The sequence below is a fragment of the Symphalangus syndactylus genome, chromosome 10 (assembly GCF_028878055.3).
Source record: "Symphalangus syndactylus isolate Jambi chromosome 10, NHGRI_mSymSyn1-v2.1_pri, whole genome shotgun sequence".
NCBI classification, from domain to species: Eukaryota; Metazoa; Chordata; class Mammalia; order Primates; family Hylobatidae; genus Symphalangus; species Symphalangus syndactylus.
This window is the reverse complement of record NC_072432.2, coordinates 30446178-30471499: the sequence shown is the minus strand read 5'-3', so window position 1 is coordinate 30471499 and position 25322 is coordinate 30446178. Positions and strand designations below refer to the sequence as shown.

Below are 25322 nucleotides of genomic sequence, written 5' to 3'. Positions count from 1 at the left end.
CCCCTCGCTCCCCCTACTCCCGCCATCATTCCTTCCGCAGAGTTGGCTGCCAAACCGACACCCACAGATTCTGCATTCCACAGCTTCCCAGCATCCTGCTGTCTCTGCGTGGAGGAAAGGGTGCTGCGAATCCCGGTTTGGATAAAGAACCCCGTCTTCACTACTACACCGAAGCATGCAGGAATAGGGCGTTGACCCCATTCTCCCAGCTCAGGGTACAGGTGCGAAGGCCGAGCCATCTCACGGGCCTGTTCACCAGTTTCCCGCACTCAGTACAGATCCTAGCACGGTTTATGCACTTCATAACCATGCGTTTGTCAGCTGACAAACGAGTGATAATGACAAACGAATGGCACAAGGGAAACCAACAGCCAATCAGAGCGCAAGGTTGTGTTGCCAGCATCCCAATTTCAGGGACAGTCACCGCCAAGCCCCACCCTGCAAAGGGGCGTAACGGCACTTCGGGGCAAACTTCAGGTCCCGCGCCCCCTAGCCCGCCAATCCCCTCCGCTGGGCAGCCAGCGCGTCTCCAGGTTCCGCCCAGGCGTCGCTGAGTGGTGGCGGCGGGGAGAATGCGCGCGGCGCAGCCAATCCGGGCGCGCTCTTACGCCCCCTGCCCGCCCCCCGACCTTCCAGCGCAGAGCAGGATACTGGCGCCGCGGGGCAGGCAGCTGCGTGCGCGTCTCCTCCGGGCAGCAAGGGGAACCCGAGGCCGCCGGCGCCCCGACCATGTCCTCTCCGGGGCCGCCGCAGCCCCCGGCGGAGGACCCGCCCTGGCCCGCGCGCCTCCTGCGTGCGCCTCTGGGGCTGCTGCGGCTGGACCCAAGCGGGGGCGCGCTGCTGCTGTGCGGCCTCGTAGCGCTTCTGGGCTGGAGCTGGCTGCGGAGGCGCCGGGCGCGGGGCATCCCACCCGGGCCCAGGCCCTGGCCCCTGGTGGGCAATTTCGGTCACGTGCTGCTGCCTCCCTTCCTCCGGCGGCGGAGCTGGCTGAGCAGCAGGACCAGGGCCGCAGGGATTGATCCCTCGGTCGTGGGCCCGCAGGTGCTCCTGGCTCACCTAGCCCGCGTGTACGGCAGCATCTTCAGCTTCTTTATCGGCCATTACCTGGTGGTGGTCCTCAGCGACTTCCACAGCGTGCGCGAGGCGCTGGTGCAGCAGGCCGAGGTCTTCAGCGACCGCCCGCGGGTGCCGCTCATCTCCATCGTGACCAAGGAGAAGGGTGAGCGGGGGGTCGTGGGCTGTGGGTACGCGGATGCCGCGGATGAGTCTCCAGGTGCGCGGGGGCTGCAGTTCCTGTGCCCCTTCCGGCCGCCCGCGCCGCCAGCCTGCCTCACACCTGCATCCTGAACTAACAGGTGATGGTGGTGGCGGCGCTTCTCCTTAATGATGCCGTTAAGATCCCATCAAGTAGTGACGGATGCGTGACTTGCTCATACTCCAAGATCAGAAGTAGAAAGTCATCCGGAGATTGAGGGAGAGTAATAGGGATGGCGGGAGGACAAGGTGGCAAGCCAGGTTCCATCTTTCCAAAAGTAGCCTTCCCTTCCACCAGCTGTGACCTCGGAGAGAAACTTTGGCCCCCATGTTAGAAAGAGGGAAGGATATTCTTTTTACCTTGTGGGTTTCGAATGTAAGAATTTAAGAAGATATTTTCCAATAAGATAAAAAGTCCAGAAAACACAGAAGAAGCCTATTACCAAATCTCAGGCTTTGGTTCATAGCCTCTGGTTCCTGCGTATGGGAGTCTAAATTGGACATTTTTGCGGGTTGGAAAACGTGTTATCTGCTGCAATAAACTGTCCAATCTAACCTGTCTCTACCGTCCCCCTTTGTTTTACTGGCTGGCTTAGGTCTCTAACTTCTTTTCTGAGTCACTCCTACCCATCAGTCAGGTGTTAAATGCCTTTTCCTCGGGGAAGCCTTTTCTCACAGCCTCTGCAAGTAGGGTAGCCTCCCTTGTTAGAACCAGGTCCCTTGCCCAAGCACTTTTCCTTCACTACCCTTTTCAAAACTGAAGCTACGTAACTTTATGACCTTGGGCCTGGATGTCAGTCTTCACCACTGTTCTGACATCTAGGAGGACAGAGTCGTTACTGCCTGAAATAAATGAATGCTATTTCCTGCCCCTATAACATGGCAAAGAAAGATCTAGGCTTTTCAGAATCTGATGAAGCCAGAGTTTTGCATCAGGATTTTAAACGGAAAAGACAAATATTGTATGATCCACTTATATGAGGTGCTCCTAGCACAGTGAAATTCATAGGGACAGAAAGTCTCAGTTTTGCAAGATGAAAAAAATTCTGTGGATGGATGGTAGCAGTGGTTGCACAACAGTGTGAAAGTACCTAATGCCATTAAAGTGTGCACTTAAAAATGGTTAAGATGGTAAATTTTATATGTATTTCACCACAATTTTTAAAAAAGAAAAGAAAAGCAGGTAGGTTTTCTCCAGGCAGCCATGAGCTCAGAAGAGAATTTTAGATAGAAGCAGTATTACGAAGGCATGCAGTGGATGAGGTGTGAACTGTGACATTTGTTTTTCAGTGGGGCATTTAAAGTATTATGATCTTTATCCCTACTCATTTAAAATCTTTAGATAATATCTTAGTGTTCATCCATGTTGTGGCATATGTGAAAATTTTCTTTTGAAGACTGACTAATAGTCCATCATATGTAGAATCATCCCTCCTTATCTGTAGGGGATTCCTTCCAGGACCTCCTGCAAATAACAAAACCCTAGGATGTTCAAGTCCCTGATATAAAATGGTGTAGTATTTGCATATAGCCTATGCATATCCTCTTGGATACTTTAAATCATCTCTAGATTATTTATAATACCTACTACAATGTAAATGCTTTGTAAATAGTTGTCATACTGTATTGTTTAAGGAATGACAAGAAAAAAAAAGTCTACACGTTCAGTACAGATGCGGTTTTTTGATCTGCGGTTGGTGGAACCCACAGATGTGGAACCCATGAATGTGGAGGGTCGACTGTATATACCACATTTTGTTTACCCATTCATCCATTGATAGACACTTGTGCCTCCACTTTTGGGCTATTGTGAATAATGCTGCTATAAATAGAAGGGTGCAAATATCTGAGTCCCTAGGAGTTACTTGATCATGTGGTAATTCTAGGTTTAATTTTTTGAAGAACCATCATACCATTTTCCAGTGACTGCACCAGTTTACATTCCCACAGGGGTCCCAATTTCTCCACGTCCTCACCAACACTTTTTTTTTTCACACTTGCTTTTAAGATTGGGCTTAAATGTTACCTCTTTGAGAATGTGTACCCTGAGATGCTTCCCTACCCTGCAGAAGGAGATGAACTTCTATGATAACATTGTTTCATTTTAAGACCTTCCCAGTCCCTTCTAATCAATCCATAAGTCTTATTGACTCCTACAGCAGATATGTGTGCTACATCCATCTACTTTTCTCCATCTCTACTGCCAGCATCCTCATCCAAGCTACCATCATTTGTTTATTTATTTTTTCTAAAGCTACCATCATTTCTAATCTGATACTTTAGAAGCCTCTTAACTGACCTGCTTGCTTCCGCTCCAGATTTTCATCCATAGAGCAGCCAGAAGTATCTCTTACATAAACCATGAATCAAATCTTGTAGCTCTCTGGCTAAAACCAATTGCCTCCCCACTCCTTACTTGACCTACTATGGCCTGAAGGATCTGGCTGCTGCCTTTCTCTTTTTCAACTCTCCCTTCACTTGTACATTTCAACCTGACCTTCCTACTCTAGACACACTAAGCTGATTTCTGCCATGCCTGGGCCTGCCTCAAGGTACGATGTTTGTCTTCTTTGGGCCTGGAATAACTTCTTACTTGACTGATTGCTTGTCATCCCTCAGGCCTCTCAGGCCGGTTGTCACCTTTCAGTGCTATTTTGGTCAATGCCCAGTACCACCTCTTATTTTATCTCATTCATATTTTTCTCATTAAACACTGGCAAGTATTTAGCCTATGACCACTCCCACCTCTCAATGGAATGTGAGTTTCTTTAGGGCAGATATTTTGTTCCTTTTGTTAACCACTGTATCCCTACTTCTTGGCACAGAATAGAGAACCAAAAGATGAATGAATTCGTGCATACAAGCATCTATTGATGTATGTATCACATTTTATTGTAATTTGTTTTGTGTGTCTGTCTCTTGCTCTGGATTTCTTAAGGTAGGAATTAGATTTTCTTCTTTGCGATCTCAACAGTGTAGTTTCCAATTCTTAACAAAACAGTTTATCAGAGTGCTTCTTGGTGGCTATTGTTTGGTTGAGAATCTATAACAAGGTCATTTCTAAGCATTAGTTGGACAACTGCTTACTATTAAATCTCTATTTAGAAAAAGGCTGGGAGCCTGGGGGCAATTTGGTGCTTCAGTAGTATCTCAGCTGAAGTATTTATTCCCCCAAGAGACAGGATTTTCTTAGGCAGTGCTGCTCTGGTATCTGTTGGGTGAATGTGCTGTAAAAGAATTAATGAGAGAAATTTCAGTGGCTGGAGAAGGTGTTGACAAGATAATACAAGGGAAGAACCACATGGCACGAAGTAAATGCTTGTGGAGTTAACTTGGAATAAAGAACAGATCAACTGAATAAGAAAGTGTGGCTAGCAGAGGATTTTTTTAATAGAACTTTTTCAAGAGTGAAGAATAAAAAGGGAGGATGTGAATTTATTTCAAGATGACCATCAAAGGATGAAGGAGCAGATGAGTTGTGAGTGGACTTCCCAGATCAAGAAATGGACAGCATTATCAGCCTGAAGAAGAGAGGCCATTGTGACTACAGTCAAGATGCTCAGCTCAGCAAGACTTCAGGACAGCTCAAACCATCTTTGACTACTGTGCCCAGTAGCAAAGGAGTAAATGTGATACTGTCCAGATACAAGATGTGTAGGCCATAAGAGAAAAGAAATTATGTTAGGAATTAGAGGCCAATAACATTATTCAATATTTATTATTTTTTGAAAGAACTTTGCTGCTGAAGTTGGTGAGAATAGCAGAGAAGGGTATGTTTCATAATGCAAAGAGAGGCTAGAAATAGTTGACTTAATACATTTGCTGAAAAGTTCCAGAATTTTATTTGTTATGTAGGAATTTTATTTGTTATGTTTAAATTTTTCAAAATTTCATGATTAGACAAGTTGGTCTTCTTCTTAAGCCCATAAAAACTACAGTAAACTAGATAGGCCATAAAGATGCTGTGTCCATCATTCTGATTGATTCTTTTCCTAAGCACAAAAAGAAAAGAAAATTACAAAATCAGAGCTAAGGCTACCAAAGGAGTGTTTCACTCTAAGTGTGCTGATATGGTTTGAAGGTGTCCCCAAATGTTTATGTATTAGAAACTTAATCCCTAATGCAACAATGTCGAGAGATGGGAACTTAAAAGATGACTAGGTCATGAGGGCTCTGCCCTCATCAATGGATTAGTGCTGTTATCACCAGAGTGGGTTAGTTATTGTGGAAGTGGGTTTCTGATAAGAAGGATGAGTTTGGCCCCCTTTCTCTCTCTCTCTTTCATCCTCTCTTACTCTTCTGCCTTCCACCATGGGATGATGCAGCATGAAGGCCCTTGCCAGATGCCAGTGCTATCCTCTTGGACTTCCCAGCCTTCAGAACTGTAAGAAATAAATCTCTGTTCTTTATAAATTACCCAGCCTGTGGTATTCTGTTATAGCAACACAAAACAGGGTAAGACATGTGATCTGTTTCTTCTAAAAGGTTTGTATACATCACATTTTTATTTTAAAATATTCAAATATAAAGCTTAAAGAACAGTATAAACTTGATTATCTGCAGCTCAGATTTGCTTCAGATTTATAAATAACACATAGCTTTATTTGGTATGTTCTTCTAAAACTTGCAAATGTTGGATACTTAAAGTATCTTTCTCTAACTAGCTTTTGTTATTTAAAAGTGTTATGTTTTAACCATATTATGCAGTATTCCACTAAACAGAATGAACAAAATGGTATCATATTCTCTATTTCACTGTTGATAAAAATTAGGTAAATTTTGCATTTTTTTGCTCTTACAAACTATGCTACCACAAATGCTTGTAGGACACTAGTCATGAAAGTAGAAAAAGAAACACTGATTTGACTCTTAAAACCTGATATGGCTCGGATAATATCACTAGAGACTTGGAGCAAGAGTGAAAGCAAGTTGCAAAGCCATAAAAATAGAAGGCAAAAAGAAATTTTGAAGAATTTTAAAAGTATGGGATAGATCAGTCTGATATATACCTCAAAGGGGAACAAGATGCAAAATGAAATTAGGAAATGAAGAGAAACAGAAAATGAAAGTTCATCTGGGGAATTTGAAAATGAATGAGGGAAACAAGTTAACTGAGTATGCAATAAAATAGGTATTTGAAATAATTTTGAAATAGTTATGCACTCACATTGAGATGGCCTGAATTCTCCCTAATAGGAACACTTCTATGATCCCATGGAAGGAAAGGGTAAATGTAATCAGTGTACAACATCCTCTCTGTTCAGTAGGTAAAGATTGAGATCGTATTGACATTTTCATTATCACCTTCCAGTCTTTTTTCTACATGTACATGTATTTTTTTTTTTTTTTTTTTGAGATGGAGTCTTGCTCTGTAGCCCAGGCTGGAGTGCAGTTGCACAATCTGAGCTCACTGCAAGCTCCGCCTCCCAGGTTCACACCATTCTCCTGCCTCAGACTCCTGAGTAGCTGGGACTATAGGCACCTGCACCATGCCCGGCTAATTTTTTGTACTTTTATTAGAGAGGGGGTTTCACCGTGTTAGCCAGGATGGTCTCGATTTCCTAACCTTGTGATCCACCCACCTCAGCCTCCCAAATTGCTGGGATTACAGGTGTGAGCCACCACGCCTGGCCCATGTACATGTATTTTTAGAAATATATTTGCCTCCTTAAAATGGAATAATTTTCATAATTTTAAAAATTGCTTTTTATCACTTAAAGTATTATGGACATATTTTCATATTATTAAATATCCTCCTGTAAAGTTCTTAGGAGCTGTATAGTATCTGTGAGAATGTATCAATGTCAATTTAGTCTATACTTTATTTGGTTTGAGTTGGATTTTTATGTTTCCACTGCCTAGCACCTGTTCCTTGGACAAGAATATCTGCTTCTTCTGATGAATTCCTTTTTTCTGACCTCAGTCCCTTTTACCCTTAACTGTGGTTGAACGGGAGGTGCCATATCTTTACATAAACTCACCTTCTTGGCCACAGTGGTAAGTTGAGGGACATACTGACCAAAAGTGGACTGATCAGAATTTCTAACCTTTTTGTAACTGGTTAATCTGTAGGCCAGGCACAGAACTCAACAATTCACAACTATACATCAATCCTCACATAGTTTTGGGATAAGAATAGCATGGCATAGTTAGAAACCTCAAGCCACAAAATAAATTTAAGTTATCTCAAGTTGGTATCACCGCAGTACACCTTAATGAAGCATTTGAATCCTTCCCCAGAATTTCTCAGGTTGAATCTAGAAAATAGAGGGCTTTTCCTTTTGGTGGTGAAACTGGGAAAACAGGCATCTCAGGATAGCTCATGTTTCATTGAAAAGCTGGTTTGCAGTTGGAAAGAATGAAGTCAGAGAGAGAGAGGACGGAAAAATAGGTACAGGGAGAAAGAGTTCTGTGACAGTATTCCCTGAGGTGGCGATACCCTTTCCTTCCTGTTTTTTCATTCCATAGCCTAACTGGCCTGTTCGATGAACTAGCTTGAGGGTGTATTTTTGTTATTCTGAAGCAAAAGAGTCCTGATTTTTGCTTCGGAGCCATTTTGCTAGACCAAATATTTCTAAAATACAAATATGTAGTTTAAAAATGGTTAGATGATAAGATCAAGGACCTAACAAAGGAAAAATAATGTTTTTTGATAAATAGGACAAAGCAGAGATGTTATATGTGATATATTAAATAAGGAGAGGGCCAGGCACAGTGGCTCATGCCTGTTAACCCAGCACTTTGGGAGGCCGAGGCGGGTGGATCACCTGAGGTCAGGAGTTCAAGACCGGCCTGGCCAACATGGTGAAGCCCCATCTCTACTAAAAATACAGAAATTAGCCGGGCGTGGTGGCATGCGCCTGTAGTCCCAGCTACTGGAGGCTGAGGCAAGAGAATCGCTTGAACACAGGAGGCGGAGGTGGCAGTGAGCCGAGATCGCGCCACTGCACTCCAGCCTGGGTGACAGAGTGCGGCTCCGTCTCAAAAAAATAAATAAAAATAAGGAGAGAGGGTAGGTGGGATTGGTATCAAATCCTGAAGCTGGTGTGGAAGACCATTTCTATCCAAGAGAAGAGGAGGCCCACCAACACTTGGCCTCTGAATACTCTGCAGCAGAAGACTTGGTCATGGTTAAAGACAGGAGGAATGATTAAACTTTGGTAGCCTAGGAAATAGTTTATGGGCCTTTATTACACAAAAGAAGAGTTCTGGTTTCAGGAGTGGGTAAGACATTTCCATTCCTTCTTTGTCTCAACAATCACATACCATACCAGAGGAATGTTGAACAGAAGCACACACTCTATCCACATTGAAATGAAGTGACACATCTACATTTCTGCACCACGACATCTGAAGACAAAGTGGCTATACGATTGGCAAATGACTTAATAGAGTGGAGGACGACTACACCTAAGCATCTACAGAGGGGAGTGCCAGTGGAGTATGAGAGGACAGAATGAGAACTACTCCCCTAGTTTACCATGCAGAATCTCAAAACGGGTTAGAAATTGGAGGTACCAGTGACAGAAATGAGCCAGTGGACTGAGAACAAGGATAGTTTGAAATGCACATAAAATAAGATCAGGTCCTTATCACTGCCCCCACCCCTGCAGAAAATAGTAGGTAGATGCTCTGGAGAGCCTTGGCTGGGGGATGGGGGATGGGGAAGAGATATGGCCTGGCAAAATGAAAAGTTGCTTCTAGACAAAGACAGAACTCTTGAGATGCTTCAGCTGGGTGAAAGTTTGACAAAGAACACTCAACAACCCTGACCAACAACAAAAGAAAACAAGGTTGAATTTTTTCAACCATTTATAAATGTAAAAGCTAGTCTTGGCTCTCCGGCTGTACAAAGGCGGCAGGCTGGATTTGGCCTTTGGGCTGTAGTTTGCCAACCACTCAACTAGACTTTAAGTAAGCATGTTAAAACTGTAAGAGTGAACATTCACCCTGTTTGTCTCAACCTAAAGGAAGATGAGAAGGAAGGGGGAAAAGAATGAACAAAGCAGATAAACAAGTCTCAAAATAGTATGTTAGAAATTAGTATTAGAATAAATGTAAGAGGACTAAATTTACTGGCTAAAGGACAGCTTGCCAGAATGGATTTTTTTAATATCCAATTATATGTTGTTTTAAGAGACATAATCTATCTTCCCCAAAAAAGAGACATTCCCCCAACATAAGGGTACAGAAAAGTTCAAAATGAAAAGGTTTTACAATACTAAGAAAATACTTTAAAAAGAAAAGCTGGTTCTTTTTTGACAAAAGGTACTCTAAGTGATACTTTATTGTTAAGAAAAAGGAGGGCATTCATGATAAATGGATCCACTTTTTAAAAATTTAAAAAACAGGAAGATAGAATTCTAAGCTTGAATGTACCTAACAATGTCATCTAATATATATCTGTATTTAACAGCATATATATATATATAAATATAAATCTGTATAGCTACATTGATATTTATCTACCTTTAGCAAAAACTTACAGAACTGTAAAGAGAAACTGATATAGCTATAACAAAATAGCTTAATATAAGTATTTGGTTGAGAGATCAAGCAGTTAAAAATTTGTTAAGGATACAGAAAATTTGGCTTTGACCGTTATCAGGCTTTCTCTATTGGACATATAGAGAGGACATATTCCTCAAAATTACTTGGACAGACATTCTTCTCAACTTTTTTTAGAAATTTCATTGGCCACATAGTAGGGTAAAAAAGCAAGCAAGTGTCAAATGTCAAATATCAGCATAAGATAAACCAGGTAAGGTAGCAAAGAAGACTCAAAATAGAAACTTTTTTTTTTTTTACTTAAAACCAAATAATGAAAATACACGGAAACAAAACTTGTGAACTGCAGCTAGAGTAGTACCCAGACAGAGGCAAATGTAGAGCTTTAAATTATTTATTAAGATAGAGGTCTGAAAATTAATGAGTCAGATGGCCAACATTATGTATTATAAAAAGAAGTGAATAAACCTAAAGGAAAAGAGAAACATGTTCCAATTTTAGACAAATTCTTTCAGAGACAAAGACTACACCCTGATTTGTTTTAGGAGGCCAGTATATTCAAGACAAATACAGCATGAGAAAGGAAACTTATAAGCCATTGTCATTCGTGAATATACTATTTTTAAAAAACTTAGGAAACAAAATCCAGCAATTTTTTAAAGAAATTTAAAAACAAGCAAGTTTAGATTCATCCTTAGATTACAAGTTCAATCATCATAAAGAAGGCAGTTTTCAAATTAACCTAGAAATTAAGTGTATCTGCGTGAGAATGGAGACATAGACGCTACAAAGTGGGCGTCTAAGCCAAGTTCTGCCAGCAGAAATTCTGCCTCTCTTGGGGTCTTGGTGGCCGCATCCAGAGACAAACAGGCTCAGACTGGGGATGGGGCCTGGGGGTGAACCCAAACCCTCCCAGGAGACAACTTAGCTGCCAGTCACTACCTATTAGGCTCCTCCACCCACTGCCTGCACCTCAGCAAATGCCTCCTATAATCTGTGGATCCCCCAGACCTCTGTGTTAAAAAAAAAAAAAAAGAAATTAAATGCAGTTCCAACCAAAATCCCTAAATAAGTTTGAGAAACTGATTTTGAAGTTTTTGAAACAGTTTTTAAAAAGAACGAGGTTTTGTAGGGAAGGGGGGACTTCCCTATTAGATATAAAAAATTACTATAAAGTCTATTTATATCTTATTATAAAGTAACAGTAATTAAGACAATGTGCTTTGAGCACAGTGATAAACACATAGACCAATATAACCAACTAGAAAGCCTGTAAACTGGCCCACCCCTATATAGGAAATGTGTATCAGAGACAGCATTACAGATTGGTGGTGAAGGGTGAGGTGGAGTGGGGACCCTTTGACAAATCATGCTTGAACAATAGGTTGTCTGCCTAGGGAAAAAATGTTTGCATTCCTACCTCACAATAGGTAGGAATACGTAACACAAATATAAATTCCAGGTAGATTATAGAAACAAATGTGAAAACAAAATTTAAAATTTTTACAAGAAAATAGAGAATGTGTTTATGAACCCATTGTAGGAGATTTCTAAAATAAGATATGCAGCACAAATCAAAGGATTGATAAATCCAACTATATTTAAAACTTGTGCTTATCAAATAATACCATTTAGAAACTTAAAAAATCACATGATAAAAGATCTGCTATGTATTTCAAATATATAAGAAAAAGAAAATTGCACAGTAGATAAATGAAAATTACAGAATAGGAAATCTGGCCAATAACCATATAAAAAGCTGCTCTGACCCACTGGTAACAATCAGAGAAATGCAAATAAAAAACAGATGAGATATGTTCCAGCCCTCTGATTGACAAAACTAAAACACTGACAAGTATCAAGTGATGGCAACTATTCTGAACAAATGAGAACATTTAAACACTTCTGTAAACACACTTTCAGAGTACTCTCCACTTCAGAAAGTAATCTACAATGTCTAGTCATACTGAATATGTACATATCTTATGACTCATCAGTCAGTCCAGTCTTAGCAATGTCTTTAAAATTCTGAGGAAGTCCAATGGTAGAATAAATATCACACATAATCTTTAGAAATTCACCTCCCATGCATCCTTTCTCAGAAGCTACTAGAGGATGTGCTTCAGCAAAATGAGAGAGTAAAACAAAGAAGAAGAAATATAATTCAGGAAATGGGTTCTGACACAGAAGAAAATTCCCAAATGATAACTAATACAAGTCATAGCACCTGAACCAAAGGCCTACAGAGCAACCACTGCAGATTTGAGCAGACATTTGGAAGATTCCAGTGAGGAAAGTGGAACTGATAAATTGTCTGATACGTTTGACTGCATGGATGTTTACATTGAAAGACATTTTATGGGGATATTAAAGAATATGAGAAAATTTAACCACAGAGCAGGGTCTTTATTTCATTTGCAGCTGTATCTACTGCACCCCCATGCCTGGCACATAGTAAGAATTCAGAAGTAATGTGGGAAGGAAGGAAGCTAGCCAAAATGATAGAGTACACCATGGAAAATAGGATGAAATAGGTGACAGAAAACAAGGAATACTTGAGAACAATTTGATACAACATCTGGGAGCAATTTTGTGGGGTTTGATGGTGGGATGTATAAGTGAAAATCAAATAGGATGTAGTTGTGGATGACCTTAACAAGTTCATATGTTTTAAAATCAGGGCTGCTGCCAACAACAGACATTTTAGATTACCTGCCAGTTATCAGATTCCAAATTTTGATGTCCAATAGTTCTAATCTAGTTGGGCTATTCAGTCAGCTAATATTTAACAACCTCTCCTATGTACCAAGCACTATGCCGGAAGCTGGATTTTAATGGTGAGCACAATGAGATATGGTCTCTGCCCTCATGTCAATCTGTTGCTATAATTATCCTTCAGTTCAGAATGTTCAGAATATAGGTGTTTAGAGTATGGGGATATATAGCCTGAAATATTTTTCTGTCTTTTTTTTTCTTTTTTTAGAGGCAGGGTCTTGCTCTGTCACCCAGGCTGGAGTGCAGTGGCATGATCGTAGTGGACTGCAGCATCCAATTCCTGGGCTCAAGTGATTCTCCAACCTTAGCCTCTTGAGTACCTGGGGATTACAGATGCATGCCACCACACCCGGCTAATTTTTTTTTTTTTTTTTTTAATAGAGATAGGGTCTTGTTCTGTTGCCCAAGCTGGTCGGGAACTCCTGGCTTCAAGCAGTCCTCCCACCTCAGCTTCCCAAAGCTCTGGGATTATAGGCATGAGTCACTGTACCTGGCCACCTGAGAAATTTTCTAAGCCTGGATTCACTCTTATGAAATATAATACTTTGAAATGCACAATAACTTTGAAAATGAAACTCATTGCTTTTCATTTCACCAGGAGTTACTATCTATAATAATAAGCTTTAGAGCAAATTCTCCTTAGATATGATTTTTGTTATTATTAGAAACACATACTGTCTTGATAACTAAATTTTACCAATCATTCTTCTTGACTAGTGGTCTTTATATATATATGAGGAGTTTTCCATAAGTGACTTGAAAAATACAGAATGCACTCCATGGTAGGTCTGTTCAGTGTTACCAGGAATGCTGTTTCTCATCTTCCTTTCTTGGTGTTGCTTTGCAGGGGTTGTGTTTGCACATTATGGTCCCGTCTGGAGACAACAAAGAAAGTTCTCTCATTCAACTCTTCGTCATTTTGGGTTGGGAAAACTTAGCTTGGAGCCCAAGATTATTGAGGAGTTCAAATATGTGAAAGCAGAAATGCAAAAGCACGGAGAAGAAGACCCCTTCTGCCCTTTCTCCATCATCAGCAATGCCGTCTCTAATATCATTTGCTCCTTGTGCTTTGGCCAGCGCTTTGATTACACCAATAGTGAGTTCAAGAAAATGCTTGGTTTTATGTCCCGAGGGCTAGAAATCTGTCTGAACAGTCAAGTCCTCCTGGTCAACATATGCCCTTGGCTTTATTACCTTCCCTTTGGACCATTTAAGGAATTAAGACAAATTGAAAAGGATATAACCAGTTTCCTTAAAAAAATCATCAAAGACCATCAAGAGTCTCTGGATAGAGAGAACCCTCAGGACTTCATAGACATGTACCTTCTCCACATGGAAGAGGAGAGGAAAAATAATAGTAACAGCAGTTTTGATGAAGAGTACTTATTTTATATCATTGGGGATCTCTTTATTGCTGGGACTGATACCACAACTAACTCTTTGCTTTGGTGCCTGCTGTATATGTCGCTGAACCCCGATGTACAAGGTAATTAATAGGTGTTTCCTTTGTTCATGGCAAAACCAGGTAATTTAAATCAGGATTAGCAACCTCAGTGATCTGGTGGCTTCTAACACTGAGCAATGTCTTCAGGCTGGCAAACAAATTCTTGCAACTTATAGGGAGTTGGTAAGATGTTAACAGTGAAACCCAAGTTTCTAGACAGTAGGACTGAGGTCATAACTTACTTACCCCTGCTTAAATCTCTACGCATCTGATTCTATGTGAAATCTATGATCATGAACGACCTTTAGAGAAGAACATTCTAGAGCTGAAGGGAATCATAATGCTGATCTGAACACATTTTTTTTTTCGAAATTGGAGAACAGAGACTCAGAGAAGTTGTGTGCCTTTTTTTTTTTTTTTTTTTTTTTTTTTGAGACAGAGTCTTGCCGTCGCCCAGGCTGGAGTGCAGTGGTGCGATCTCCGCTTGCTGCAGGCTCCGCCCCCTGGGGTTCACGCCATTCTCCTGCCTCAGCCTCCCGAGTAGCTGGGACTACAGGCGCCCACCACCTCGCCCGGCTAATTATTTTTTTTTGTATTTTTAGTAGAGATGGGGTTTCACTGTGTTAGCCAGGATGGTCTCGATCTCCTGACCTTGTGATCTGCCCACCTTGGCCTCCCAAAGTGCTGGGATTACAGGCGTGAGCCACCACGCCCAGCATAGTTGTGTGACTTTCACAAGGTCACACAGCTAGTTCTACTACCTAGTCCCAATAGATACTGAAAGTCCGTGGCAGTTCAGAGTAGAAGAATACAGGGAGGATGGTGTATTATTAGTTTCTGTTGCTGTTATAACAAATTACCACAAACCGAGTGGCTTAAAACAACACAAGTTTCTTAGAGTTCTATACATTGTAAGTCTGATATATGTCTCATTGGACTGAAAATCAGGATGTTGACAGGGCTGCATTCCTTTCTGGAGGGTCTAAAGAAGAATCAGTTTCCTTGCTGTTTCTGGCTTCTACAGCTCATGGCTTCCTTCTTCTGTCTTTGAAGGCAGCAGTGTTGCATCTCTGTAACCATTTGTTCATAGTCACATCTTCCTCTGACTCTGAACTCAACCCGGAAAGGTTATCTGACTTAAAAACGATGTTCTTAGATTGGGCACACCCAGGTGACCCAGGATAATCTTCCCATTTCTGTGTCCTTAGGTTAATTACATCAGTTTAGTCCCTTTTGCCATGTAAGGTATTATGTTTACAGACTCCAGAGGATTAGGGTGTGTACATCTTGTATGGGCCCATATTCTGCCTACTATAGATGTGATTATACCTACCTGTATTAGTTAATTATTGCTGGGTAGCAAACTACCCCCAAATTTGCTAGCTTTACAAAAACCACCACCATGTATTATCTCCCAGTTTCTGAGGGTCAGGAATCCAGGAATGACTTCCAGTTTAGGGTTTCTCATGAAGTTAGAGTTAAGATGTTGGCTGGTGCTGCAGACTTGAATGAGACCAAAGAATCCAGGTCCAGGGTGGCTATCCATAGTCATTAGCCAAGTTCCTTACCACTGTGACCCTTCCATAAGGCCACTTCACTTGGTGGCTTCCTTCCCCAAAAGTGAGCAACCTGAGAGAGAGAGTGGCAAAGATGAGGAGCCACTCTGATCTCAGAAGTGACATGCCATCACTTCACCCTTATTCTCTTGGTCACACGGACCAACTTGGTAGAGTAGGAGGGGACTGCACAAGGATATAAACCACAAGAATGGGGAATATTGGGGGCCACTTTAGGCTATCACATGTTGTCACAGTCTACTTAGAGTGTCAATCCCATGTTCATATGAGAGTATGACTTAGGATGCTCCTGAATCCAGAGTGTTTTCTCTTTGGCACCTCTATCTGTTACACTATCCCACTTCTAAATCACAGAGTGGCACAGGCACCCTGGGGCTAGCTGTCTCTACCTGAAATGTCCGACCAATGCTTCAACTTCACTGAGGCAGAGTCAGGCCTGAACTGCCAACTGACCAGTCATATATTAGTGGTGATGGAAAGTATGCAGAGGAGGGCACATTCAACTCTCTCCCATGCTTATCTTCTGGTTTATTCTTCCCTTTTCACGTAGAAAAGGTTCATGAAGAAATTGAAAGAGTCATTGGTACCAACCGAGCTCCTTCCCTCACAGACAAGGCCCAGATGCCCTACACAGAAGCCACCATCATGGAAGTGCAGAGGCTAACTGTGGTGGTGCCGCTTGCCATTCCTCATATGACCTCAGAGAACACAGGCAAGTCCAGGGTCTTCCTCTTTGAATGCCCTTGACAGAAGCAGGGCCCTCTAATCCAGGGTAGTTGAGATGAGGGGTGTGGTGACTGTTGTCTAGCTTGATCCTTCTGAAGATTTAGCATTGTGTCATAGGTAATAAAATGTCTAGGAAATGTTCAGCCCTCCACTGTGCATCACTGGTTGTACTAGAATTCTACCACTGCTTAGTTTTACTAGTAGCTCTGTAGCCTTCAGAGCATACACACTTATACTGGCAAAACAAATAATGTCGAAATTTAAATTGGCTATGTTGGCAGAAAAAGCTCCAGAATGGACACCTCTCCCTCCTTTTCATGGAGGTCAGAAGAGCTCGTCTAAATGTGGATTAAGGATTTTGCCTGAAAATTATCTTACTTCAACTTTTAAAATTCTGCAGCTGAAGCAAAAATATTAAATAATTAGAAGGCCGGGTGTGGTGGCCCACACCTGTAATCCCAGAATTTTGGGAGGCCGAGGCAGGTGGATGACTTGAGGTCATGAGTTCGAGACCAGCCTGGACAAGATGGTGAAACCCCATCCCTACTAAAAATACAGAAATTAGCCAGGCATGGTGGTGCACAACTGTAGTCCCAGCTACTCAGGAGGCTGAGGCAGGAGAATCGCTTGGACCTGGGAGGTTGCAGTGAGCTGACATTGCGCCACTGCACTGTAGCCTGGGTGACGGAGCAAGACTCTGTCTCAAAAAAAAAAGGGCCGGGTGCGGTGGCTCACACCTGTAGTCCCAGCACTTTGGGAGGCCCAGGAGTGTGCATCACTTGAGACCAGGAGTTCGAGACCAGCCTAGCCAACGTGGCAAAAACCCATCTCTACTAAAAATACAAAAATTAGCCAGGCATGGTGGCACACTCCTGTAGTCCCAGCTACTCAGGAGGCTGAGGCAGGAGAAGAATCATTTGAACCCGGGAGGCAGAGGTTGCAGTGAGCCAAGATTGCGCCACTGCACTTCTGCACTTCAGCCTGGGTGACAAAGTGAGACAGCCTGTCTCAAAATAATAATAATAATAATAATAATAATAATTAGAAGAGCCCATCTTATTCTAAAGTCACCTGTTTCAGCCTGTCACCTACAGTGAACTCTATTTGGTCATGTCCAGACTCTCTTTAAACATCCCTATTAACAAGGAATTTACCTCTGGAGTCAGCCCATAGTATAATGGGCTTGATCTAGTTTTAAGACAGTTATAGCATGCCGTTGCTTATACATGACATCGGATCACTTAACGGTTTTTTTTTTTTTTGGTACAAGTTAGATAGACTGTTTATAGTATCTTTTGGGCATTGTTTAAAGCGCATATTGACTTGTCAGCTGGTAAGAGCCAGGGTTGGCTTCCCTGTATATGTCTTTATCTTAGTTTACCTCCTTAGTTTACCATACCTTGTATGGACATAAATGACCCTGTAAACTAAGTTTTATACATATTGGGAATTTTAATTTTTAGGGAAAGTTGACTTGAAATGCCCTATTTCTGTTTTAGTGTTTTGTCTTCATTGTAATGTTTTTATGGTTTTATTTATTAATTCAGCATTCATTGGAGCACTGCCTGCTCCCTGTCTCAGGTGGGTCCTGGGATGGTGCGGGGAGAGGGATGCCAGTTGATAAGATCTTATCCCTGCCCTCAAGTACCTCACAGTTTGGTCTCAGCCAATTAAAGTGCTAGGTATATAACTACATTTTTTTTTTTTTTTCAGATAATGATGTTCAGGGAGAACTACTAGTAAAAGCATACTGAATAACACCCGTATGTTTTGTTTTAGTGCTCCAAGGGTATACCATTCCTAAAGGCACATTGATCTTACCCAACCTGTGGTCAGTACATAGAGACCCAGCCATTTGGGAGAAACCGGAGGATTTCTACCCTAATCGATTTCTGGATGACCAAGGACAACTAATTAAAAAAGAAACCTTTATTCCTTTTGGGATAGGTCAGTTACACTTTTTTAAACTGCATAATTTTTAAAAGAAGTAGAACTAAAATAATATTTTATTATTTCATGTTGTTTTAAAAATGTTTCTTTCTTGGCAAGCTAATATAAGAGAAGGGATCAATAATTTAGATAAGGCATCTCCACTATGCTCGTATCAGATTTTAATAAGGCAGTTGGTTTTAAATCTCTAAATATGACTAGAAATTTTACTTTCAGAGCTGATCAGGTAATTTTGGGGGGTCCCAGGGAGCTACTGAAGTTAAGAGCAATTTCTGATCTGGTCTGGTGGGTGAGAGGATGGGTTCTCTAATCTCAATAGTTCCTCTTTTAGGTTCCTAGGTTAGAAACATAGGATTCTTTCTATGGAAAAAGGGAGGCTCTAGGGATTCTTATCTGAATTTTTTTGCCTTAATCTTCCAGGTAAAAGTGAAGGAAAGAGGTAAGTAGGCACGGAAGAGACAGGATAACTGCCACATTGGATCTGTCTCTAGTTCCTGTCTGGAATGAGGATAGGTTTTTATGAGTAAGAGTTAAAATGTGGATTTGATATGTAAAAATTCTGATCAGCATATGCTGTGGGAGGCTACGTGGTATATATGGCAATTTGACTTAAAAACTCCATCTGCATTTAGAATACTCAATTTAGATATTTCATATAAATTTGTACCTTTTGAAATAGGAGAAGGGATGGTATTATAATCCTTCATTTTTTTCTGATCTCATTTTTAGGGAAGCGGGTGTGTATGGGAGAACAACTGGCAAAGATGGAATTATTCCTAATGTTTGTGAGCCTAATGCAGAGTTTCACATTTGCTTTACCTAAGGATTCTAAGAAGCCCCTCCTGACTGGAAGATTTGGTCTAACTTTAGCCCCACATCCATTTAATATAACTATTTCAAGGAGATGAAGAGCATCTCCAAGAAGAGATGGTAAAAAGATACATAAATACATATTCTTCTAAGCAGATTCTTCCTACTGCAAGGGACAGTGAATCCAGCAACTCAGTGGATCCAAGTTGGGCTCAGAGAGGTCAGAAGGAGGGTAGAGCACACTGGGAGGTTTCATCTTGGAGGATTCCTCAGCAGGATACTTCAGCCATTTTAGTAATGCAGGTCTGTGATTTGGGGGATAGAAACCAAAGTACCTAGGAAACGGGATATCTAGATTTTACTTGCAGTGGCTTCCACCAATGGGCCGATCTTCTCATTTCTTAGTGCCTCAGACATCCCATATGTAAAATGAGAGTAATAAAACTTGGCTTCTCTCTACCTCTCAGCACTAATGATGGTCAAATGCCTTACATCTTTTCTGATATCTCTAAAATGCTGTTAAGTTCTGGAGAAGAACTTCAGGAGAAGAAGATCTATCAGCTGGCTTTTAAAGACCTGTGACAACATGAAAGTGGTGTTCAGCCTGGAATGCTTTGTCAGAGATGGGTGTGGATTTAGGTTATACTGGGGGAGAACTTTTCTCAGAACAGATTCTATGCCAGCTTCTTTGGGCTTGTTCTGTTACTATCTTTTTGTTTATGATTTTAGTTTTTACTTTTTGTAGATGTGGGATGAAGTGGACTCTGTCGTGTATATTGAGGAAAAAAGAAATTATAATTTTAAAAAATCCCTTGTAGGATTATTATCTAAATTTATATGTCTACCTTCTACTACAACTAAAGGAACAGTGAGCCTTGCTACTTCTTTAGTAGCTTCATGGCAGAATTCCTTTCTACTGAGTTATTCGCAAAGATGCAGCTCTACCTTCTTACTTAAGGCCTGAATGGTGAGCATGGGGATTTTGATACTGGGACTCATCAGGAAAGGATTCTGCTTTCAAACTATACTGAACATTCCTGTCCTAGCCTCCCTGCCACCAGGCCCAATGTATCTGATGCTTGAATATACTCTCAAAGAATTCACTTTCTTTTTATTAAGAGAACTAAATTGTTTCTAAATGTAGATGGTCCCTCTGGAAGAGCAGTTTTCAGCAGGGTTGGTAACCCCTTCAGAGGGAGTTTGGAAATGTATGGGTATGTTTCTTGGTTATCATAATGATGGGGGTGCTACTGGCCTTCTGCTGCCATGGGACCAGGATGCTAAATGTCAAGGTAATCCTATACAGTGAAGAATTGTCCTGCTCAAGATGCCAGGATTTCCCCCAGTGAGAACATGCTCCAAAGAATGACCACCCCTTTCTTTTATTCTCCCACAGTGCTACATGTATAGAAGTAAGCATAGCAGTCATGAGCAACCATACTCCTGAACCTTTCCTCATGCTGGCTCTATACTTAATCCTTTACTTGTATGTTTCTGTAATTCTTACAGAAATTCTATTAAGAGGGTGGCATACTATAGTGGATGAAGCTGAGGCATATAGAAGGCAAGGCACAAAGTTAAAAAGTAACATCACTGGGTTTCAAGCCTACTGGTCTCTGTGACTAAAGAATACTTTCAGAACCACTTCTCGATTCTGCCACCACTTGATCCCATAACAGGCTCCCCTTGGCCTCATGCTGGAGTTGCGTGTGTCCGTCTTCATCCCAGGCTGAGCTCCTTGAGGTGAGGATGTTGTGCTGTTTGCCTCCCTCACAGTGCCTTGGTCTTAGTGGATGCCCAGTCGTCTTGTGAATGACTTTTAAGAAGTGTACTTTTAAGAGAAAAATCCTACCTTATTTGAATAATTACAAGTCATATTTTTGTTGCTTAAAGGTGATAAATCAGTGTGTTATTTGTTAATGTCCATTAAAGCCAGTTTTTAAAAAAATCACTGGACTTTTGTGTTTATCATTTAAAACAACCATTTTAAACAAACTTAGAATGATGCCTTAGCTGTTTATATGTAACAGAATGTAAGCTCCCACCACCTGGAGACTAGGCCATATCCAGGGACCTCTCATTCACTTTCCTAAAGGAGAGAAGCAGCTACTGCTGTTCCTACTGATAGAGAAGAGGGCAAGAAAAGATCCAGAGTAGCTGTTACTTTGAGAATTAAACAAAAGATGAAATTCTGAACTTAAAACACGTCTGTTTGACTGGCCGCCTATAACTGATCACCCTTCTTTGCTCTGTTTTCCAGATAAATAGAGACAACAGATCTCCCTAACCTTTGACTTCTGCCATTAGCCATACTCTGTGTAGTTAGATCTCAGTCTGGGAATGGCATTCCAGGGCAATTGTGAACATGAGGCTAGATTTTTCCTTTGATTTAGCACATTCCTAGGCAGACTTTTGCAAGCTCAAAAAATGAAAATAATATCTGCTTAATCAAAACATAATCAGAGGAAGAAGAAAAAATATTTTAAAATAATTGATTGATTTTTGACTCTACATTCTTTATCTACCATACTGCTCTTTTCCTTTTTAGAAATACTACTAAGCACTTTCAGTACAGATAAATGACATACAGGCTAATCTTTAGGTGTCTTAGGAATTTTTGCTTCTTGAAAAAGAAAAGCTAATAGCCTAACTGCAGAGGAACTGAGTGGATGGAGTAGCTGCTGTATAGCTTTTTAGACGAGATGATACAGTGTGGATTACACCGTACCTTGGGCGGGACAGTTTGTTCTTGATATGGAATTCAGAAGGTTTTGAATTGCACTAATTAATAACTCAGCATTAACAAGTGTATTACTCCTTAAATTATACATGCATTTTCAATATTCCTAATCAAATAGTTAACAGCTTATTGAGAAGAAGTCTCTTCTTGGAGAGATGTTGAAATTAGATGTTTATTAAACTTTAAAATATAATGCCTTAAGCTGTGGCACTTTAAAAACATCTTTATATATAAATTGCTAAAAGGACTGTTAATGCTTTTCTCAGACATATTGGCATTTTACAATTTTGCACATCATGGTTTATTTGAAATCAAAAAATAACTGTACTTTGTTTTATAAGTCTACCTAATATCTCATTTTTGATTCTCATCTTTAGCACAGTTTTGTTGCTTTTATTAAACTATTTTAACTGAGAAAGTGTCATGTCTGGTTTTTTTTGTTTTTATTTAATTGCTACACAAAATTTTGTTTTACCAGATACCAAGTTAATGTAAAAAGAAAATAGGCCTCCAAAGACAGATGTCCACAATAGAATGTAAGCATGGTCCTTAGAAACAAGGGTAATTCTTTTAAAATTTCCCCATGGAGTGAAGTTCCTTAGAGGACTGCATCACCACCCAGGTGTCTGATATTCCCTGTGGAAACCCAGCATGAGTTGAGAGGAGATGGGCCTACATGGGCCTGCTGTGGCCAAATATTGAGTGTGGTCTCACACTTCCCAGCTCAGGAAAAAGAGCTTTTTCATACTTGAACCATACTTTGCCTGTGGAGGGACCCCCTGCCAGCTTTTTCCACAGCCTACTCTTCTTCCTGAAGTCACAGCTCAGGTACCATCTCCTCAGAGAGGTCACCCACCATGACATCCAAAGTGGCCTTTCCTGAGAACTCCCTATTCTCATCACCCAGTTTATTTCCTCCAGACCCCTCATCACTAACTGCAACTACCTTGTTTATTTAAACCTTCTGTTTCTATCCTTTCTCTCATGTCCACTCCATGAGGATGTCAGGGACTGACTGTATCTGATAACTTACCAAGAGTGGATGCCTTACACAGAGCAGGCATCAGTAAATATGTTAGGCAAATGAAGAATTAAGTGAGTTTGATGAAAGGTGATTATTTGACCCTAGGCTACAGAGTTGATGATACAGGCAAACCTGTCATTGTTTTCTGTCTGCTGCCTCAGTGACTGTGGCTGTGCCACCAGAGTATGAGTTTTAGTGAAATAACAGTAGTGAAACAAGGGGAACACTGAATAATGTGGCACCCTCAAATCTACTTCAGTTTTGCTGCATTGTTTTTAGAAACCAAATTCATTTAAGTAGGATATTTGTTCATTCGTAAATAATTTGGTATTATCATCATTGAAATGATATACTTTTATATTATTTTATTTATTTTTTTGAGACAAGGTCTCACTCTGTTGCCCAGGCTAGGGTGCAGTGGCATGATCACAGCTCACTGCAGGCTCAAGTGATCCTCCCACCTCAGCCTCCTAAGTACCTAGGACTACAGGTGTGTGCCACATGCCTGGCTAAGATATATTCTTAACAGTTCTTCCCTTTGTATGAGGGTCAAATAATCAGTTTTCGTTAAGGGAAAAGGCTAATTATCCATAAGACTCTTCAGTGGATTGCTCAGCAAAATCCCTGCAGCCAGGGATAGAGTAGGATGATGTATTCAAAATTCTAAAAGAAAAAAACTGCCAAACAAGAATATTGCATTTGGCAAAAATAGCCTTTAAAAATAAAGGATAAAGTCATTCCCAGACAAATGAAACTGAGGGAATCTGTTTGTTACCACTAGACCTGCCTTATAAGAAATGCTTAAGGAAATTCTTCAAATTAAAATGAAAACATGTTAAATAGCAACATGAAAGCATAAATCTCACTGGTAAAAGTAAATATACAGGCAAATATAGAATAATGTAACACTACAATAGTACGTAAATTACTTTTTACCCTAATATAAAAGCTAAAAGATGGCTGGGCCCAGCGGCTCACACCTGTAATACCAGCACTTTGGGAGGCCGAGGCAGGCAGATCATGAGGTCAGGAAATCAAGACCATCCTGGCCAACATGGTGAAACCCCATCTCTACTAAAAATACAAAAATTAGCTGGGCATGGTGGCACATGCCTGTAATCCCAGCTACTTGGGAGGCTGAGGCAGGAGAATCACTTGAACCAAGGGAGTTGGAGGTTACAGTGAGCTGAGATCACGCCACTGCACTCCAGCCTGGTGACAGAGAAGACATCGTCTAAAACACACACACACACACACACACACACACACACACACACACACACACACACAAAACTGTTAATGGATACACACTATAAAGAGAATTAAACATTGAATTCAAGGACACAAAGTTTGGGGAGAATGGCGTTTTTGTATGAGATTGAAGTTAGTATCAGCTTGAAATAGTTGTAACTATAAGATGCTTTATGCAAGCCCAAAACATAATCAAATCACAAGGGAAGACAGAAAGAGAGGGAGAAATGAATACAGAGCAACAAAATAGACCAGAAACAGTTATCAAACTGGCAATAGTAAGCCTTTACCTATTGATAATTACTTTAAATGTAAATAGACTTAACCTCCCCAGTCAAAAGACATAGAGTAACTTAATGGATTTAAAAACAAGATTCAACTGTATGTTGTCTACAAGAGACTCACTTCAGATTTAAGGACACACATAGGCTGAAAGTGAAGCAATGGAAAAAGATATTCTATATATATGTTAATTAAAAGAGAGCATGGATAGCTATACTCATGCCAGACGAAATAGACTTTAAGTAAAAAACTAACTAGAGACAAAAAAGATCATTATATAATGATAAAAGGGCCAACTGAACAAGAAGATACAATTATAAATATATACACATCCAACGTCAGGGTACCTAGATATATAAATGCAAATATTGATCTATCTAAAGAGAGAAATGGACAGTAATACAATAACAGTAGGAGACTTCAACACCCTGCTTTCAATAATGGATACAACATCTGGACAGAAAATCAATTAAAAAAAAAAAACAGGTGACTTGACCAACACTATGGACCAGATGGGCCTAACAGACAAATATAGAACTTTCCATCCAACAGAAGAATATACATTCTTCTCATGTGCACACAAAACATTTTCCAGGATAGATCATATATTGAGTAACAAAACAAGTCTTAACAAATATAAAAAAAATGGAAATCATACCAAATATCTTTTCTAACCACAATGGAATGAAACTACAAATCAAAAACAGTAAGAAAATGAAAAAATTCACAAATATGGGAAAACAAAACAATACACTCTAATAAAGATTGGGTCAAAGAAGAAATCAAAGGGAAATTCAAGAAATATCTTGGGACAAATAAAAACCTAAACACAACATACTAAAATGTAGGGGATGCAGTAAAAGCTGTGTTATGAGAGAAGTTTGTAGTGATAAATGCATATGTTAAAGGAGAAAGATCTCAAATAAACAACCTGACTTTATACCTCAAGAGACTAGGCAGAACAAACCAAACTAAGCTCAA

At 40.6% G+C, this 25322-nt stretch overlaps 1 protein-coding gene and 1 long non-coding RNA gene across 9 annotated transcripts in view; one reads left to right on the top strand and one right to left on the bottom strand.

Moving 5' to 3' along the window:
- Window positions 1–25322, bottom strand: part of LOC129492018 (uncharacterized) — a 99041-nt gene that overhangs the window by 38701 nt on the left and 35018 nt on the right. The window lies entirely within an intron of this gene.
- On the top strand, window positions 537–19503 carry CYP2U1 (cytochrome P450 family 2 subfamily U member 1). Of its 4 annotated transcripts, XM_055296794.2 has the most exons (6): window positions 537–1219; window positions 13385–14023; window positions 16109–16270; window positions 18064–18231; window positions 18655–18673; window positions 18964–19503. In XM_055296794.2, the coding sequence occupies exons 1-6, from the start codon at window positions 730–732 to the stop codon at window positions 19055–19057; spliced, it is 1572 nt and encodes a 523-aa protein (XP_055152769.2). In that variant the 5' UTR covers window positions 537–729; the 3' UTR covers window positions 19058–19503. The 4 variants fall into 4 exon arrangements, with proteins under 4 accessions (XP_055152769.2, XP_063467162.1, XP_055152768.2 ...); XM_063611092.1 differs by lacking the exon at window positions 16109–16270; XM_055296793.2 differs by lacking the exon at window positions 18655–18673.

Excerpts from the sequence above, each read along its gene's own strand:
- CYP2U1 (XM_055296793.2), top strand. The coding sequence starts at position 730 with ATGTCCTCTCCGGGGCCGCCGCAGCCCCCGGCGGAGGACCCGCCCTGG. Across the intron at positions 1,220-13,384 it reads CATCGTGACCAAGGAGAAGG|GGGTTGTGTTTGCACATTAT; the intron begins GTGAGCGGGGGG and ends GTTGCTTTGCAG. Across the intron at positions 14,024-16,108 it reads GCTGAACCCCGATGTACAAG|AAAAGGTTCATGAAGAAATT; the intron begins GTAATTAATAGG and ends CTTTTCACGTAG.